Consider the following 17,321-nt stretch of genomic DNA (forward strand, 5'->3'; position numbering starts at 1 on the left):
CCTGGTAAGCTCACCCAAACCTGCCTCATCACCACCGCAATACTGAGCTGACAGATGGATTTATAATGTCTTTAGTACCTGTGGGTCAAACACACGTCCCTAATAACATTATTTCCATCTCAGTTCTTCTGGGGGTTGCTTCAATATGGGACATAACAAATACTAAATATCCTAAATAGCGTAAAGCATTTATTTCCTCCTTGTATTATCTGAATTCATTAATATTCTGCAGGCTGGATGGAAAGCTTTGGCGGGCCAGATGTGGCCCACCAGCTGACGATCCCTGCTCTATGTCTTCCTCCATTATAGACTCTTTAGATCTCTTTCTATAAACTCATCTGTGTTTACACAGTTCATCAACGCCACATCTTTGTGTTTACCAAAGTTGCAGAAGCTCAAAAACTCAATTCGACAATTCTATTGAAATGAACTGATTTCAGGCCAAAGTTCAGTTCCACATGTTGGAGGTGCTGCAGCAGCTCTTTGGAGCGTCAGTCTGACTCAGAGGGACAAAGTGACGTCTTCTCAGCTTTGAATCATCGGCTCCAGATGAACAAACACAACATAAACTGCTCACAGATCAGACATTAAAAACAACTGGACGCCATCAGGTGATCTCAGACAATCAAACACTTCCTGTCTCCAGCTGTCTGCCGCACAGAAGCTGCTGCAGGTTAAAACCCTGTGCTCTGATTGGCTCCCGCTAAAGCCCTGGTGGCCCAATGGGATCAATTACAGGAAGAGGATCAGACAGCAGCACCTGTCACGCATCGCTTTCTTGTTTTGTCCCCAATGGGAGAGACTTTTTAATTCACAGCCAGGTGTTGAGACAAACAGGAAATCACTGAAAACACAGCCGAGCAGTTTACTGAAATTCTCCAGGAAAGAACAAGTACCTCGAACTTTTTACTTCACCGCAGTACTTAAATAAATGTGGTTACATTCCAGGAGAAGACAGTGTGTCAGACCGAATAACACACTGTTGGATAAAGATAATGATTTTGATGAAGATGTAAACACGAGCTGCGATAATAATAATTTAGTTTTTCAATCAAAGACACAAAGTGCAGTAAAATAAAAGCATGAAAACCAACCAATAAGTAGACGGCGTTAATATGAGAACATTAGTGTCTGCAGCTCGTTAAAAGGAGAAAAATTATGACAAAGAAATGAAATTAGACAACAGAAATGAGCCTCATGTTGTTGTTAGTTACACATCAGATTAAATCACATCACTGCTACACAACTGCCTTCAGTTACCAGAGGTGTGTGTGTGTGTGTGTGTGTGTGTGTGTGTGTGTGTGTGTGTTATCTGCTGTTTCCATGATAAACACTGCAGCTGGGAGTAAACTGGAAAGCAGGCGGCCTTGTTTCCAACATAATTGCTTTATGATGAATTGCGGCTGGTGATGAGAAACAATGAGCTCCGTTACTATTTATTTCACTTCCAAAGCAAAAACAAGCCAGAAATCGTCTCATTAATATTCCAAAGCTGCAGCTTCTTAAAATATTAAATCGAGCTATAAAACTCATTTTTAATATTCTCGGAGATGTTTGAAAATCCTCCTGAGAAATTACCGTCCAGTCTGTGAAACACACAGGTGAATATTTGGGTGAAGAGACATCAGCTTCTCTCAGGTAACGCTAACAAAACTGTTTTATTTGTATCTGTCTCTGCTGTGAGAGCTGCTCCACCAGAGCCCTGTTCTTTATACGATAGTTATCCAGATTTGACATGAGTCTGGGTTTTTTGGTCTTTTGAAGCTGCTTAAAATTAATCTGGAACTCCTTAAGCCCTTAAAAGCAAACCTGCAAAGATGCGGCTTCTTGGCAGTTAGCTGGATCATGACCCAGACGTCCTCCTGTGAACCCCAAACATGACGTAACTTGCAAATACAAATGGCTCCCATTCTTAGATTTATAATGTGAGAATGTAGATTAGGGTTGCAGCAATATACCGGTTTCAATTTATACCATGATATAAAAGTTGACGGTTGCTTTTCTAGGTGGGTAATACATGGTTTCGTAGGCCACCTCATCTGTTACACCATGGTCCGTCTAGTATGACGTTTGACTTCCTGGTTCTACGTAAAACTACAGCCCCCATGAGAAATTTGTGTCATAAGTGTTTTGTGAGGTCACAGTGACCTTTGACCACCAAATTCAATATTTTTGCGACTTGCCAGATACACGCATACAGTTTGAAATTAGTTGCATATAAACATGATTTCTGGGAGATGAGGTTTCCTTAAACATGGTAAATATTGTAGGATTTTGGTCCACATTTTAAATACAATAATTTGGATGCAGACAGTCAGCTTTGGTGTGGGACAGACCAGTACCACTGTGTAAGGAGGTTTGGGATAAGAAAATGTTCTTACATGAGGCCTGATGATAAGAAGTGTTGTGTCCTTAGGGGTCTGCCCATTGGTCCGACAGCCCATTATTCTGACCATATTAAACCCATTGTTCCGAAGTCTGTTCTGAAATCATCATGATGCCCTGTGGTTAAGGTCTGGTTAGGTTTAGGCACAAAAACCACTTGGTTAGGGTCAGGAAAAGATCATGGTGTGGGTTAAAATGAAAAAGAAAGTGGCAAACACATAAGCCGTGAGCCTGCTTCACCTCAAGCCTTTCCCAGCTGACCCAGAGCCGGTCGCGGCGCACCATCAAGGCAGAAATACGCCCGCCGGCAGCCGTTCAGCACCGCGGAGAGCTCCCCACACAACCCGAACCCCAGAGTTAATAACAGGAGGTGTTTCACTCTCTCCTCTCTATGACACTTGTATCTCGACCAGTAGCCTACTTTTGTTGCGTTGCTGATCCTCTATGGTACACAAATACAGTATAGCCTAGTGTAATCACATATCGGAACAACGGGACGTTGGACTAATGAGAGGTCGGAACAATGCTACGGCACCGTGTCCTTAAGGAGGAAGATGGGAGTCTTTCATCACACCATAAAGGACCCATACATAACAAAAAGCCTCTCCAGCAGGCTGTAGAAACATCAGACTGTGTGAAGGAGCACAATACAGGCTCATTATATATCACTAATTAAATCCTCTACACTTTCTGTACGTCCCTGTAAGCCTGTAAAACCTCCTCGGGGCTAATTGAATGTCATTTGTTCCTCTGATCCTGCTTTCTGAGCTTTAATGAATGCTCGCTCCTCTCCTCGTGTAAACACAGCAGAGTTTTGCGTTGGTCCGCCCACTCAGGGCTGCGTTTCTGTAATGTAATTTGCCTCACAGCGAGGCAATCAGATCCACTGTCCTTCATTAGCGAGAGGAGCTTGTTTGTGTGAAGCTCCCTTTTTTAAAAAAAGAAGAATTTCTCGAGCTGGAGGCGGCAGACGCAACAACGCGCCGCCATCTTTCAGCCGAATGAAGAGGAGAGATGAGAGAGTTGTTGTTGTGTGTCAGAGACGTTCATCAGCTGGAGCTCAGAGGATCAAACATCTTCTCCCAGCATCCTCAGCATCGAGTTAGAGCGGAGATCTCGGGCCAGGGTGTCGAGAATTTTACCATCATCATGCTGTTGTTCAGTTGATAAATTAGATTTGAAATGTTCTTCATATTGACAGTAAAATAAAGAATAACGATTTCATGATCATGATTTATTTACAATGATTTGATTCATACACATCTCTGATCCTCACTGTTGACCTGTGTAAATATTTGCCATTCTTTTAATTTTGGATTTAGTGACATCTTATATTTTATATTTGCACTCTTTCCTACTTTGTTCTCTGACTGCTGCACATCAGTTTCCCTTAGGATAAATAAAGTTCCCTCTTATCTTAAAACAGGGTTAAATGGAAGGGATTTATTCATGGCTGCATGCATGAACGCTCTGTGGATTAAGGCATTTTTCCAAATACCTTTTGTGTCTGGTTTACAGAAGTATCAAAATGCACATTAAATTTACCCAAAGACAACCTGTACTCACTCCACAGTTTCAAGATTAGAGTCACCAATTCAGTATCTGACCAAATGTCTCCCCTTCTGTTCGGCCAGAAACGTGTTTTTGCAAGTTGATCTTTGACTTTGTAGCTATAAAAATGTAATTGCCAAAAAATTCCCCAGTCCAGGTGGATATTTGTGCCAAAGTTGAGGAAATTTCCTTGAGGCATTCTTGAGATATCGTGCTCACAAGGATGGGACATACGTATGTACGGACAACCCGAAATCCCACTGCCTCTGGTCATGACTATTGGTGGTGTGAGATTAATATACGTAATAAAATCAAGTTAATCCAAAGGACTTTTTTCAGCATTTGACCAACAAAATCTAAAGAGTTCATCACTGTGTCCAAGGGAATGTTTGTGCCATATTTTAAGAAATTCCCTAAAGAGGTTCCTGAGATATAGCATTCATGAGAATGGTCTTGATGGACTAAATCATAATGCCTCCAGCTACAGCTATTGTTGGCACAGAGGCATAAGACCACCATTAAAAACAAAAACATTAAAAACTGAAAATCAAATAATTGCATTTTGCAGTCTGGGGCCCCAAAACAGACAAAATCCCTCAACATGTGTCTGACTTCAGATGTCCTGACGTGCTCCAGCAGTGTCTCAGTCCCCAGGAGGCCGAGAGGCGACGCTCCAACGATCCGACTCTGAATTTCATGACGGCGAGCGGCTCCTCGTTCTGCTGTCCATCTTTAAAACAACAAGTACCCACCGGAGGAGAAGCTCTTCAGACGGGGCAGAGAGAGGAGGGAGGTTTGTGAAAGTCAGTAGCGGTTCATTATTCAGAGAGCGTACAGACTCGACTCAAACTGACCAACCAGAACGCAGGAAAAGAAAGCGTGAGTGGCAGGGTTTGGTGTGTTGATGCAGGACGTCAGCTTTCAGAGAAAACCCTCAGCTCTGACATGCAGACGGCAGAAGCCTAATTTCTTAAACATCATGTGAACTGAGACCTGGTTTCTGTAATCTGAGTCGAGGAATGAAACTTCATTTCTCCAGGAGACAGCTGATGTCTCGGCCATGAATAACTTACAATACTGGAGTTGTAATAAGCTTTTTAAATGTGAGCATGTGCAGGACACAAACTGCAGACAGGAAACGTGCCGCCGCTGCTACTATACCTTTGAATCTTTGGCTGAACCCAGTTGGGCCTGACCCAAAAACATACAAACCATATACTGTGTGTAATGTCATGCATAATGCTTGGTCTGCGTTGCCACCACCCATCCTGACCCCTGCCTCTTATTAAGGATGAGAAATGTTATACAATCTCTATTTAATATATTTTGGGCTGTGCTGAACATTTTGTAGGAGAAGGCGCATGTCAGAGATTGTGTCACAAATTTCTGTCATTGCACTGAGAAGACTTCAGTTGACCTTAGCTTGTAAGAAATGTTTTAAAGGAATACTTCTCCTGCAAAATGAGCATTTCTATATTAATTACTCACCATGTTACCTTGAATACAGACCAAAAGTTTGTTATTCGTGCATGCCTCCACTGTGAACCAAAAATTAAAAAACACCATGAATTAAAATAACTGGGGTCCACATTTAACAACAGCAAACCTACACCGATCAGCCAAGACAACCCGATCTCACTCTGAAGTCATCAAAATCAGGGGTTTGGTGACTTCCTGTGTCAGACACGGACGAAATAAGTAAGTGGTAAATGGACTGCACTTTTCTTGTGTTCCAAAGACTCAAAGCACTTTTACACTACATGTCACATTCCCATTCACACACACAGTCTAACACTGGTGGCTGAAGCTACCATACAAGGTACCATACAAGCAATTTGGGGTTCAGTATCTAGCCCAAGGATTTTTTGACATGCGGACTGGAGGAGCCAGGGATCGAATCCCTGATCTTCTGATCTTCTGATTAGTGGATGACCTGCTCTACCTCTGAGCCTCTGATGCCCATTATTGTTTAAGGGCGCGCAACATAGCACGGATGCGGCGGAGTGGTGGTGGGTGGGTCTGACAACCACCGACTTTCACCCAGGAGGCTGGTGTTCACTTTGTGTAAGATTGTAAAGCCAAACCCTGTTCTTTTTTCCTGAATCCAACCACGTGTGTGTGTTGGCTAAAAGTAACCATGTGTGTTTGATGTTGAAGGACAAAAACCATCAATTTGTGGTGTAGTGCTTTTATTTTGAAAGAGACTGTATGCAAACATTTCCTGTGAAAACAGAAGTGCATGTTGAAAACTGACAATGCATGTAACAGGCTGAAGTTGACATGGTGTCCCAGAACGTCAATGACCAACGCACTTAGGGTACCTTGCACTTTGTATCTCGATATGAAAAGTCCACGACCAAACGTCTGAATGTGATGGCCAAAACCATATACTGCATAAATAATGCATGGAGCTACCCTGAAGTCACCCATTAGTTTGAGTACTGTCGTTCCAAAGCCTCAAATTCTGAATTTTGGCCGTCGCCATCCTGTTTTTTTCAGAGCCAGAAGTGTTTGAACGAGAGGGTGGAACTACGGAGGAGTGAGGCGCAGATGACGTGTGTGGTTGTGCTGCTGCCGTGGTCCTGCCAGATGCCTCCTGCTGCTGCTGCCATCATTAGTCATTAGTCATACTTCTACTGTTATTATACACATATGACTATTGTCACACAAGTATGCTGTCTGATATTAATAAAATACTTTCAACATATTGTACCACAGTAGCCAGAACTATAACTATAATATTATTATTTTCATTAATGTTGTTGTAAGCTACTGTCATTACCTGCATCTCTCTCTCTCTCTCTCTCTCTCTCTCTCTCTCTCTCTCTCTCTGTCTCATTGTGTCATATGGATTACTGTTAATTTATTATGCTGATCTGTTCTGTACGACATCTATTGCACGTCTGTCCGTCCTGGAAGAGGGATCCCTCCTCAGTTGCTCTTCCTGAGGTTTCTACCGTTTTTTTTTCCCCGTTAAAGGGTTTTTTTTTGGGGAGTTTTTCCTTATCCGCTGTGAGGGTCTTAAGGACAGAGGGATGTCGTATGCTGTAAAGCCCTGTGAGGCAAATTGTGATTTGTGATATTGGGCTTTATAAATAAAATTGAATTGAATTGAATCTGACTCATAGATTGTGGTGACACCTCGCAGACAGTCCCATAAATATGTTTAACTTTGGACCTTAATAAAATGTAAATGGATGAGTTGTTCCAGGTTGTCAGTAAAAAAGCAATAAGAAAAGCTGAGGGAAAGAACTGATGTGTTTGACTGAGTCTACGTTGACTGCAGTTATTATATCTGATTGACGTTACTGTTCTATTGCTGTAAGCAGGGTTCGAACTATGTGGGAGCCAGTGGGAGCTGAGCCCCCATAAAGAGGGCATTAGCTCCCATGAAAGCTGTAAAACCATACATCTGTGGGGGTCTCTAACAAAACTTTAACAACCACTATTTTATCACAAATTATTCATTTTTCAGTGTAATGAGTATTATTTACGTTAGCGAGACAAAATGAATGACAGGCCTTTGGCTGCAATTACAGTGCCAAGACACCATGGGGCGCTGTAGGCCTATATTGTTTTATGTGCTGTAGATGTGGTGAAATAGAACTCCGGTAGGTGACATCATGAAATCCCAGCATGCAACAGTCAAAATCAAAACACAGCCATATTGGCAGGAAAGCGCGCTGTTCAACTGACTGTTTAACTGACAGCTAACTCGTCTCTTCTTCAGGCTGTATTCATATAAAAGTGAACATGGTGGACAGCTGTTGTGCCCTTGGGTTTTAGAACAGTCGATACGTGAAGGGGAGAGCGTTTAATCGAATCCCGAAACATCCCGAAAGACGGCGGAGGTGGATTACTGCCATAAAACATGCACAAAGCGAGCAGAAGAAAACGGAGCCCACAGGCAACGGATTCCACTTGTGTAGTGATCACTTCATATCAGGTACAGAATCCGACGCTCGCTAACTTTAATGTTTATTTTACATGCTTTCATTGCGATTTCTAACTGTTTAATTTTTATAAAAGGCAAGTTTGACCTTTGCATTATGGCGTGGATTTTGCGGAGCTAGTAAAAGGATGTTGCTCACTCAATAATCAGCGCAAAACAAACGTAGGATAAGAAAATTACATTATTGTATTACCAGTATATGTTGAGATTGTGTCCATTGTATTGGATTGTATCCATTTGTACCTCTCTAGGCCCCTGCAGACTTTCAGGGAATCTGCGGAGTAGGACGAGGGAGAGTTGATCAAGTAGTTGTAGATGTCTGGATACTGCAATATTGGAAAATCGTCCGCCCTGGCGGCCAAGCCGCCAAGCCGGTCGCGGTGCACCATACGCCCGCCGCAAGCCGTTCAGCACCGACAGTCGGACTAATGGGATGTCGAACCAATGACATGGACCCACTGGACACTGTTTTGGAGCCAGCCACAAGTGGCCATTAGAGGAACTGGAACTGTTGTGGGCACTTTGACATTGGCTTCATTTTTCACCCTCAGAGAATGCCGCCTGGCCAAAACCACTGACGGGTGAAGTGAATAACATTGATCATATGTTACAGTGCAATGTTCTGCTGGGAAACCTTCGAAACCTTGACTTGCTCCACCCACCCAAAACGCCACTACAGACAAGTGCACCATGCCATGACAAATGCTCAGGAACATGACAGAGAAGAAAGTGTCGACCCGGCCTCCAAATTCCCCAAGTCCCAACCTGATTGGGCACCTGTGGGATGTGCTGGTTCCCCACCTCTCAACCCATAGGACTCAAAGGATGCAACGCTGCGGTGTCAGACACCACAAGACAGCCCCAGAAGTCCTGTGTCCACGCCTCGACAGGTCAGAGCCAAGTCCGATCCAAGGAGGCCCCGCTGTGGATCTGGGGTACCTGCACGTCCCACAGATGTTCTATCAGATTTGGATCTGGGGATTTCAGAGGCCAGGTTCACTTGAGCCCCTTGTCACAGTCCTTGTGCCGTCCCTGAGCATTTTCTATGGTGTGGCATGATGCATTATCCTGCTGGGGGGACACTGCCATCAGGGAGTGGTGCTGCCATGAGGGAGTTGGTATGATAGCTTTATTGGTAGTTTAATGAATGTCTTGTAGATGTGGGTGTGGTTTAGGCAGGTGGGAGGAGGCAGGGTCAAAGGTCACACTTGGGGGTTGGTAGCATTTACTCATTGGCCTGGAGAGAGAGAGCTGGAGAGGCCTTTGAGCTGAACGGGCACGCCACGAAGAAAACGCTGGAGGCAAAACATTCTGAAGACAAGAAGAGAGTGAACAAGCATTTGACACGCCACCACGAATTATCTATGCAAATACACATTTACTCTGAACAACCACGAACAAGAGCGAGCTGGCCGACTGGGCAGACGGAACGACACCTAAGAGGTGTCTGGCGTAGCTGCCCTGTGCAAGTGAGCTGGCTGTGAGGAGCAAGGGTGGTAGCCTTGTGATGAGTCAACCAGGGGTCGCGTTAACCGGATATTCTCGGTCATTGACCGTTTTTTTACTACAATGACCAGAAAATCTGAAGGCCATCGGTCATTTTGACCGGTTGCAATTACCACCCCTGCCCACTTGGCGGTGGAGTGCACAGTCAGTGGTTTAAGTGGCTGCTGTTTTCACACTGCAGAGAAAAAGTCATTCATCTGCTTCATGTAGCGTTCTTGACATAACGGCCTGGACACACCAGGCAGTGCATTTCTCCTGCGCTCGACTCCACTCGTCTGTTCCCGTCAGTACTCGTTTTTTCACATCAACAGGTCATTTTAAACATGGGTAAGTCCATATTTCAATCGTTGTTATAACGTAATAAGTTAATGACAGTTTGTCATTGCATGTCCATGTATTGAGCATGTTGGATAAACACTGAATGAATAGGGCATATTGTTCTGACCATTTAATTCATATAGTTATGCCTGTAGGCTCGGTGACACAAAATTAAAATTGTAATGAAGTGATTAGGGTATTGAAAAATGTGTTCGGTTATGCACTGTTGTGTTATTTTAAATTATAAACACGGTATTTTCTCCTCACATTCTTCAGTGTGCACTGTTGTTATTTTATTTTGAAAATTGGCCGGATTCTCTCGTCTTTTCTGTGTCTGACTTCCTGTTTGGCACGATCCGCTCGATCCAGCTTGACAGAAGCGCTCGCGGCTCGCGTGAAAAATAGACCAGGCGCCGAACTGAAGCGCTGCGGTGTGTCGTTCATGTCCTTATTAATGCACACTTTATAACTTGCTTGTTGGATTTATTAAACGAACGAATGAAAACTAAATATCTTTGAATATGTTTATTATCATTTAAAAACAAAAATAAAAATGGCCGGTAAAAATAGATTATGACCAGATTTTTATGACCCTGTCAGTCAAAATGACTGGCGACGAAAAAGTCTAGCACAACGTCTGGAGCCAACCACACACACACCCCAGATAGAAAAGATTACACTCACCCACGGGAGTCCAGGTACATTTCTCACATCTAATGCAACACGTAGGGACTAAGGCACTAAGTTATAGGACGCCTAGCTTTAGTTTCTGAGCTGTATGTTCTGGCTGATCGACTTATTTCAAAGCACCTGTTTTCAACCTCTCACACAATTCATGCAGTGCAACCCAAGTCTCATGATCAGTGCTTCCCAAACACATGCATTGTTGCTAAAACGTTACAACATAAAACACTTATGAGTAGTTCGCCCTGGGCACTTGTGTGCATGTGTTTGGGAAGTACTGAGCGTATGACTGCATAAATAAGACTTGGGTCATACTGTACGAGTTGTGTGAGAATTTGTAGACAGATGATTTGATATAGTTTTGCTGTTGTTAAACACCATCCCTGTTTATCTCAATTCATGAAGAATGTTGTCCTTTTTGGATCATTGGTTCACTGTGGAGGCATGCAAGAAAAACAAACTTTTCTTTACAAATTCAAGGGAACTGATAGTTGATATAAAAATGGTCATTTTGAGAGACAAGTATTCCTTTAAGCCACCACAGCACAGTTTACAGGTGCTGATCAGAACGCAGGTGAACAGACGCTGCTGCAGAACCACAGTAAAGTAGAAAGTCTCACAACTGAAGCCATCAGAGGGTTTTTCAATAGACAGTAATGAAACATAATCAGATAATCAGCCTCATCAAGATAACCAGCCTCCAACGGAGAATAACAGAGGACTGAAAGAAGATGAAGCGCCGTGTTTTAAAAATCAACAAGAGTTGAATGAGGTTTGGTTGGTGTGATGATGATATCTGCTGCATGAGGAGGCTTTTGAAACTACTCCAGTTAATCAGCCGCTGTGAAGAGTGACAGACGGAGAGGAGAGTGCTCATGGGTAGCAATTATTCAATCAACACACACACACACACACACACACACACACACACACACACGCACCGGCTGTGATTTTAATAAGGGCCAGCAGCGTCCTCGTTAGATGTTATTATGTTATTAGAAGCTGATGTTTAAAATTAGACCTTTGATTGAAATTAAACACACAGAGGGAGTGAAGGACTCTCACTCTAAAGAACATTTCCAGATTTATTCTACATTTATAACATTTTCTTTTAATAACATTTCTGACCGTGTGTGAACAACAGAAACAAAGTGTGTGTCCTTTACACCCTCTGGTGTAACAAAGAGTCACAGTACAGAGGAAATGAATCTATCTGTGTCCGTGGCAGCGATGTGGACAGGTGGATGATAAAAATAAAATCCAACAGTGTGTATCTGCACACCTGCTGTCTTCACAATGACGCCGCACCAATTTTAATCTGCCTTAAAGTCTTTAATTCTGTCCAATATAACCAGTGTGTTTGTTTCTGAAATGCTAAGACTGTTTTTTTTTGTCCAGTTTCTCTGGTTTTCCTCTAAAAAGGGTTTGTATGAAACAGTGGTGGAAGAAGTATTCACATACTGAAGTAAGAGTAGCTGATCCAGGAGAGAGATTATTTAGCTTCAGAAGGAAGAGCAGTATTTTCCAGAGCTCTAAAAGTCCATTCTCATTGAGGGTGAATATCCGCACGGATTATTCTTGCGAAAAAATATAAAAGCTGATTTCATGGGTTCTTATGGAAGTTTGCACACCGGGGCGGAACCTTTGTGCGGTGAAAAAGTTTCCGCCCAGACTTTGACCCCCGCGGAATTCGCCGGCGGAACTACACAGCTGGGCCAATGAAATTGTTTGTTTATAGTGACGTCGCGCAGACCCGGAAGAGTCCAAAATCCAGTCAGGCAGGAGAGTATGGGAGAAAGGTTGATAAACCTCGTTTCACAGCATCCCGTCCTTTTTGATAAAAGACGGGATGATTTTATGAACAATGAATTAAAGGATAACATCTGGCAGTCCATTGTCCAGCTTGGTTGCTGCGGTGAGAGTGGTAAGTGCTAAAGAAAGTTGATGTTGACGCTTGTTAAATGTTAGCTTGCTAGCTCGCTGCTGCTGCTACTCTCGTCCATGTTCACCCACACCCGTTCACACTGCGCTGACTTGGAACACAACAACGCGAAATTCCGCACCGCGCCCGTACCGCGCCTGTGTGCATGGTTTAAACGTGGAAAAGCGCTGCGTGAATATTCCGCAAATCCGTCCCGAATTTCCGCATCGCGGCAGTGAGAATGAACCTTAAGACAGTCAGATTTCAGACTTTTTAAAGACTTCTTAACTTTAAGACCAATTTTACAACAATCCAAAAAATAAATAAAATTTATAAATAGTTATTTATAATTTGAGAAAATTCTGTCCAAACCAGTGTTAATTTCGTTGGTGAAAACTATGACGAGTTAAAAAAAGGTTTCTTGATGATAAAAACTAAGACTAATTTATGTTACATTTCCGCTGACAGGACGAAAATGTTAGTTGTGGATTATCGGACATTGAAAGCTGAGAACGGCCGTGTTTTTATTGTGAGTGACAGGCTGGTAAACTCCAGCAAATAGTCCGCACCAGGATGTTTCAGTAGCCAGCAAAAACACTCACACCAGAGCCGTTGGTGCGAGCTGTGAGCTGGATTCAACAGTAAATAATCAGCTATCAGTTATTGTGAAATTTTAAGTTAATTTTTTTTAAGAAGATTGATTTAAGACATTTTAATACTGATTAATAATATCTTAGATTAAAGTGTGAATATTTATGTTTAATATCAAGTTTATTAATAAAATTTAAAAGAGGTGGGACAAAAATTTACTTCCTTTAACTTTTTATATTTATATGTCTGCTGGATATTCTGATTTTTTTTTACTTATACATTGAATTTTTCTTTATTTTGCATGTTTGGAATAAAATCTAAAACAAATCTAAATCAACACCTAGATTAGTGAATTCAATGCCATCTTGGACTTTTTAAGGAACTGCAGGAATCCTGAGGAGAATTTTCTGAACTCATAAAGAAACACTTCATCTTTCAGTTTATCACAAACAAACGATCTGGTTCTCACCGTGGTGGTCTTGACTCGGCCTCCTGGTTGCGTGCAGGTCCAGCCCGACTGATTGACCAGGAGATCACATCCTTCATCGTCCAAACACGGAGACATCTCACACCACTGTCGAGCCCACACGATACGAACTGAGGAGGAGGAAGATGAAGATGTTATCTAGATCATCATTTGCTGTTTTATTACTTCATAACTATGCAACACTTATTCCTCTGCACTTCTGTTTTTATGAGTATTCTCAGTGCACTTTATTTCACTTTAATGTCCTGTCCACGCTGAATGTCTTGTTTGCTATATGTTCTTTACTGATTCATGAGTAACGACATTTCGTTCACTGGACACTGCTGAATATAGAGAATAACAATAAATTGGAATGTAAAAAATGGACATCACGAATTAGAATATAAATCAGAAACTGTTTGTCTCCAAAACTTACAGGATTTGTTAAATAATAATGTTGAATCATGTGTCTAAAACTTTTTTGAAACAGAGGGCGTCACCAGTTCCAAACAACTGCATTCACTCTTCACAAAACTTGGGTCATAAATCAATGACCGTTTGTACAAACATCACCAAACTCAATGGATATTTTCAACAAAGCCATTGAAGCGTCACCCCGAAAGCTTTCTGCCACTGACCAATAAAAAGCAACAGTGCTGCAAAGGAAGAGCTCAGCCAGCTCAGACTGGATGTAAATGAATGTGCATCTGCCTGATCATCATAAAACCTGTTGGTTATTTTTAATGCCGGTGTCAGAAACTGTCGAAGGTCTTGATTCTACCCAGTTTTAAAGGTCCGTGCTGGATTGAACGCCAGAATCACCACTTGCAGATATATTCATTTTGTTATCATAATATTTACTCGGGCTGCCCCAGCTAAGAATTCTCCTAGTCGACCAATAGTTCTCACAAACTCACAAATAAAAGAACCAAACTGAACTCAGTCCAACATCAGAGGACTGGTTCTGTTTACTGTACACACCTCCTCTTCATCACACTCAGCTATTTATAAAGAAATAGGACATTCTCACAGCCACATTTGCATATTGTGGCTCCCTGATTGGCCCACAGAGAGGGGGGGGGGATGAAGAGGATGAAGATGAGGAGGAGTGTGTTGAGGAGTTTAATTGAGGAGGAAACAGTGAACGAGAAATAAACAGAATCACAGGACGTTCAGTGGCGTCAAGCTCTAAAAACACATCCTACATGTCCCATAATGCAACTTGATATCTTCTCTCCATCAGACGATCATGAGTTTATCGTGCACGTCGTAACTCTACGACACAGAATAAAATTAAAAAAAGACGCTGTTAATTTATTCTTCAGGATATGGAACGAACATCTGTCAGCAATTAGCAGTGTGTGCATCTCATTAAAGATGGCCGCTGGTCCCAGAGGGAGAAAAAAAACACACACAGGGGAGAAGAGAAAGTGATGTTCCTCATTACGGAGAGGAAACACACGAGACGAGGAGGAAGCTTCAAACAACAGCACGAATCACAGAAGCATTACCCGTAACTAATGCATGTGATTAATGAAGGTATGAAGGTCAGTCTTCTCATAAGATTATCGTGACTGACGTTATATATCAGACATATACAGCTCAGAATGAGGCTCAGTAACTCATAATAATGAGCTTGTTTTAGCCGGCCTGACACCAAACAAGTTTTCAAGCAGTTTTACAGGAGCAGACAAGTTTTATATGTCTAATAAACTCATGAAAGTGTTGCTAACATTGTGGCGCGCTCTGTGATCTGGACGACTTGGTGTGAGGTGGTCACAAACTCAGTCCAAACTGTCTTAAGTCAGCCTTTTCTTGTCTTGATGTTCTGATGAAATCAATCATGTTAATGTTCCCGAAACATTTTGGCTCATGCAAATACTGAAGTTTAATGTTATAAACACTGTCGACAGCCAACAGCTGCGCTCTGTCCAGCACCGAACAGGAAGCAGCAAACCGAGTGCACAGTACACACGGAGGGGACTCCAGGGAGGAGCAAGAACATGAACGAGTCTTGCTTCTCTTGTTCTGTGGAAAATCAGGAGAACCTGGTGGAGTTGTGGAGTGATTAACTTGGTGGTGTATCTGATTTACCAACCAACACTTATCTTAGTGAGAAATTTTAGCTTTTGAAACATTTGGCCTCTCACTCCCACCTCCTCTGTCCACTAACACACCGCAGCCTACCAGCAGACTTTGAGGTGACAAAATCCTAAATGTAAAGGTTGTATGCAAATACAGTTTATTTTTACATACATGTATAACAGGCACACTATCAGTACATGCTAAACTGTGCAGCATCTTCACTGAAATCGTTCAATAATGTGAAATCAGCCATTCTGTTTAATTTTATGCCTCTGGACCAACGACAGCCGTGCCATCATGTTTTTGGGTTGTCTGTCTGTACATTTGTTTCTTGTGAACACGATATCTCAAAAAATCTGCACTAACATTCACTGTGACTCAACGATGAACTGATTACTGGTCATAGGTCAAAGGTCAAAGTTTATGTGAACTCATCTGTCTCATTCTTGTGAACGTGACATCTCAAGAACACCTCAAGGGCATCTTTCTTTACATTTGGTGGTCAAGGTCGCTGTGACCTTGCATCCATGCCATTCTCATGAATGCAATATCTCAAGAACAGCTTGAGGGAACTTGGCACAAACATTTACCTGAACTCAAAGATGAACTGATTAGATTTAGATGGTCATAAGTCAAAGGTCAAGTCTACGTCATCTCATCTGTCTCATTCTTGTGAATGTGATACATCAAGAACACTTTGAGGGAATTTCTTCAAATTTGGCACAAACGTCCACTTGGACTGAAACATAAACTTATAAGGATTTTGTGGTCGAAGGTCAAAGATCTCTGTGGCCTCACAAAACATGTGTTTGGCTGTAACTCAAGAATTCATCCACTAATTATAACGAAATCTGGACTTGACCAGGGGACTTCACTTGAAGCTCACTGGCTGTTGAAACAGGTGACGTGCTTTAAAACTAGCCGCCGGCGATTTTCTCTGCAACATTCTAAAATGGTTTCGTCTTGTTGCCAATCTTTCGTCTGAACTGGGCTTAATGTTTGTGATTTTTGTGTGTGTATAAGGTCTGCTGTTATGTTTTATTGTTTGTTTCTTTTTAGGCTTTTTTATGGTCTTATACTTATACTTTACCTACTTACTTATGTAACATTATGTAAAAATATCCTTATACAGTACGTGTAGACAGGGCCTTAAAAATGTTCCTAACACTTCATAACACAGGATGACATGATGTAATATAACTTGAATAAAATAAACGTGTTTGCCCAAAGCACCCACAGCAGGCATCCTCTGTGGAAAACACACACACACACACACAGTCAGTCAGTGTCTGTCAGCTCCAGCTGATCCTGTGTCTCGCCTCTCTCTTTCATTTGAAAATGAATTCTTCACTCGGAGGGATTTCCTGCTGTTTGGGCGACTCTTTACTGACCCAATCATTCGCGGCGTTTCAGCCGGCACTAAATTACACTCTGTGAGCCCGGGGAAAGATGAAGAAAATGAGAGTCTGTACAGGCCTGTAATACATAACCAGGTAATCAGTTCTCCCTTCGGAGCAGCAGAGCAGTGGTGTGATTGTGATAGCCCGTTAGCCCCCAATTATCAAACCAATTTCCTATTGAACAGCAGCGGCTCCTCTCAGCCATGATGCTTAATTAAATCCTCACATTGCTCACACCTCTATCATGACGGAGAGAGATCCTCCAGGGTGAGAAAACACTTCCACTCCTTTCATGAAAAGGTTATTTTTCAGAAATTAGGTTGAGGATTTAAATGCACAAATACCACAAGGGTTGTGTTATATTACAACATCTGGGTAAATCTCCTTGTTCTGTCTTCTCCAGAGTCAGATGAGCAGTTGGGTATTAGTCATGTCTCTGTGCATTCAGTTCAGGTCACCAGT

At 42.3% G+C, this 17,321-nt stretch overlaps 1 protein-coding gene across 1 annotated transcript in view; it reads right to left on the minus strand.

Annotated features, from left to right (window-relative positions):
- Window positions 1-17,321, minus strand: part of LOC117262440 (chemokine-like protein TAFA-5) — a 97,283-nt gene that overhangs the window by 13,814 nt on the left and 66,148 nt on the right. Inside the window, exon 3 of the mRNA XM_033635406.2 lies at window positions 13,378-13,505. Coding sequence (XP_033491297.1) covers window positions 13,378-13,505 — 128 coding nt within the window. The remainder of the gene's footprint in view (window positions 1-13,377; window positions 13,506-17,321) is intronic.

Source organism: Epinephelus lanceolatus, chromosome 5, assembly GCF_041903045.1.
Source record: "Epinephelus lanceolatus isolate andai-2023 chromosome 5, ASM4190304v1, whole genome shotgun sequence".
Taxonomy (NCBI): Eukaryota; Metazoa; Chordata; class Actinopteri; order Perciformes; family Serranidae; genus Epinephelus; species Epinephelus lanceolatus.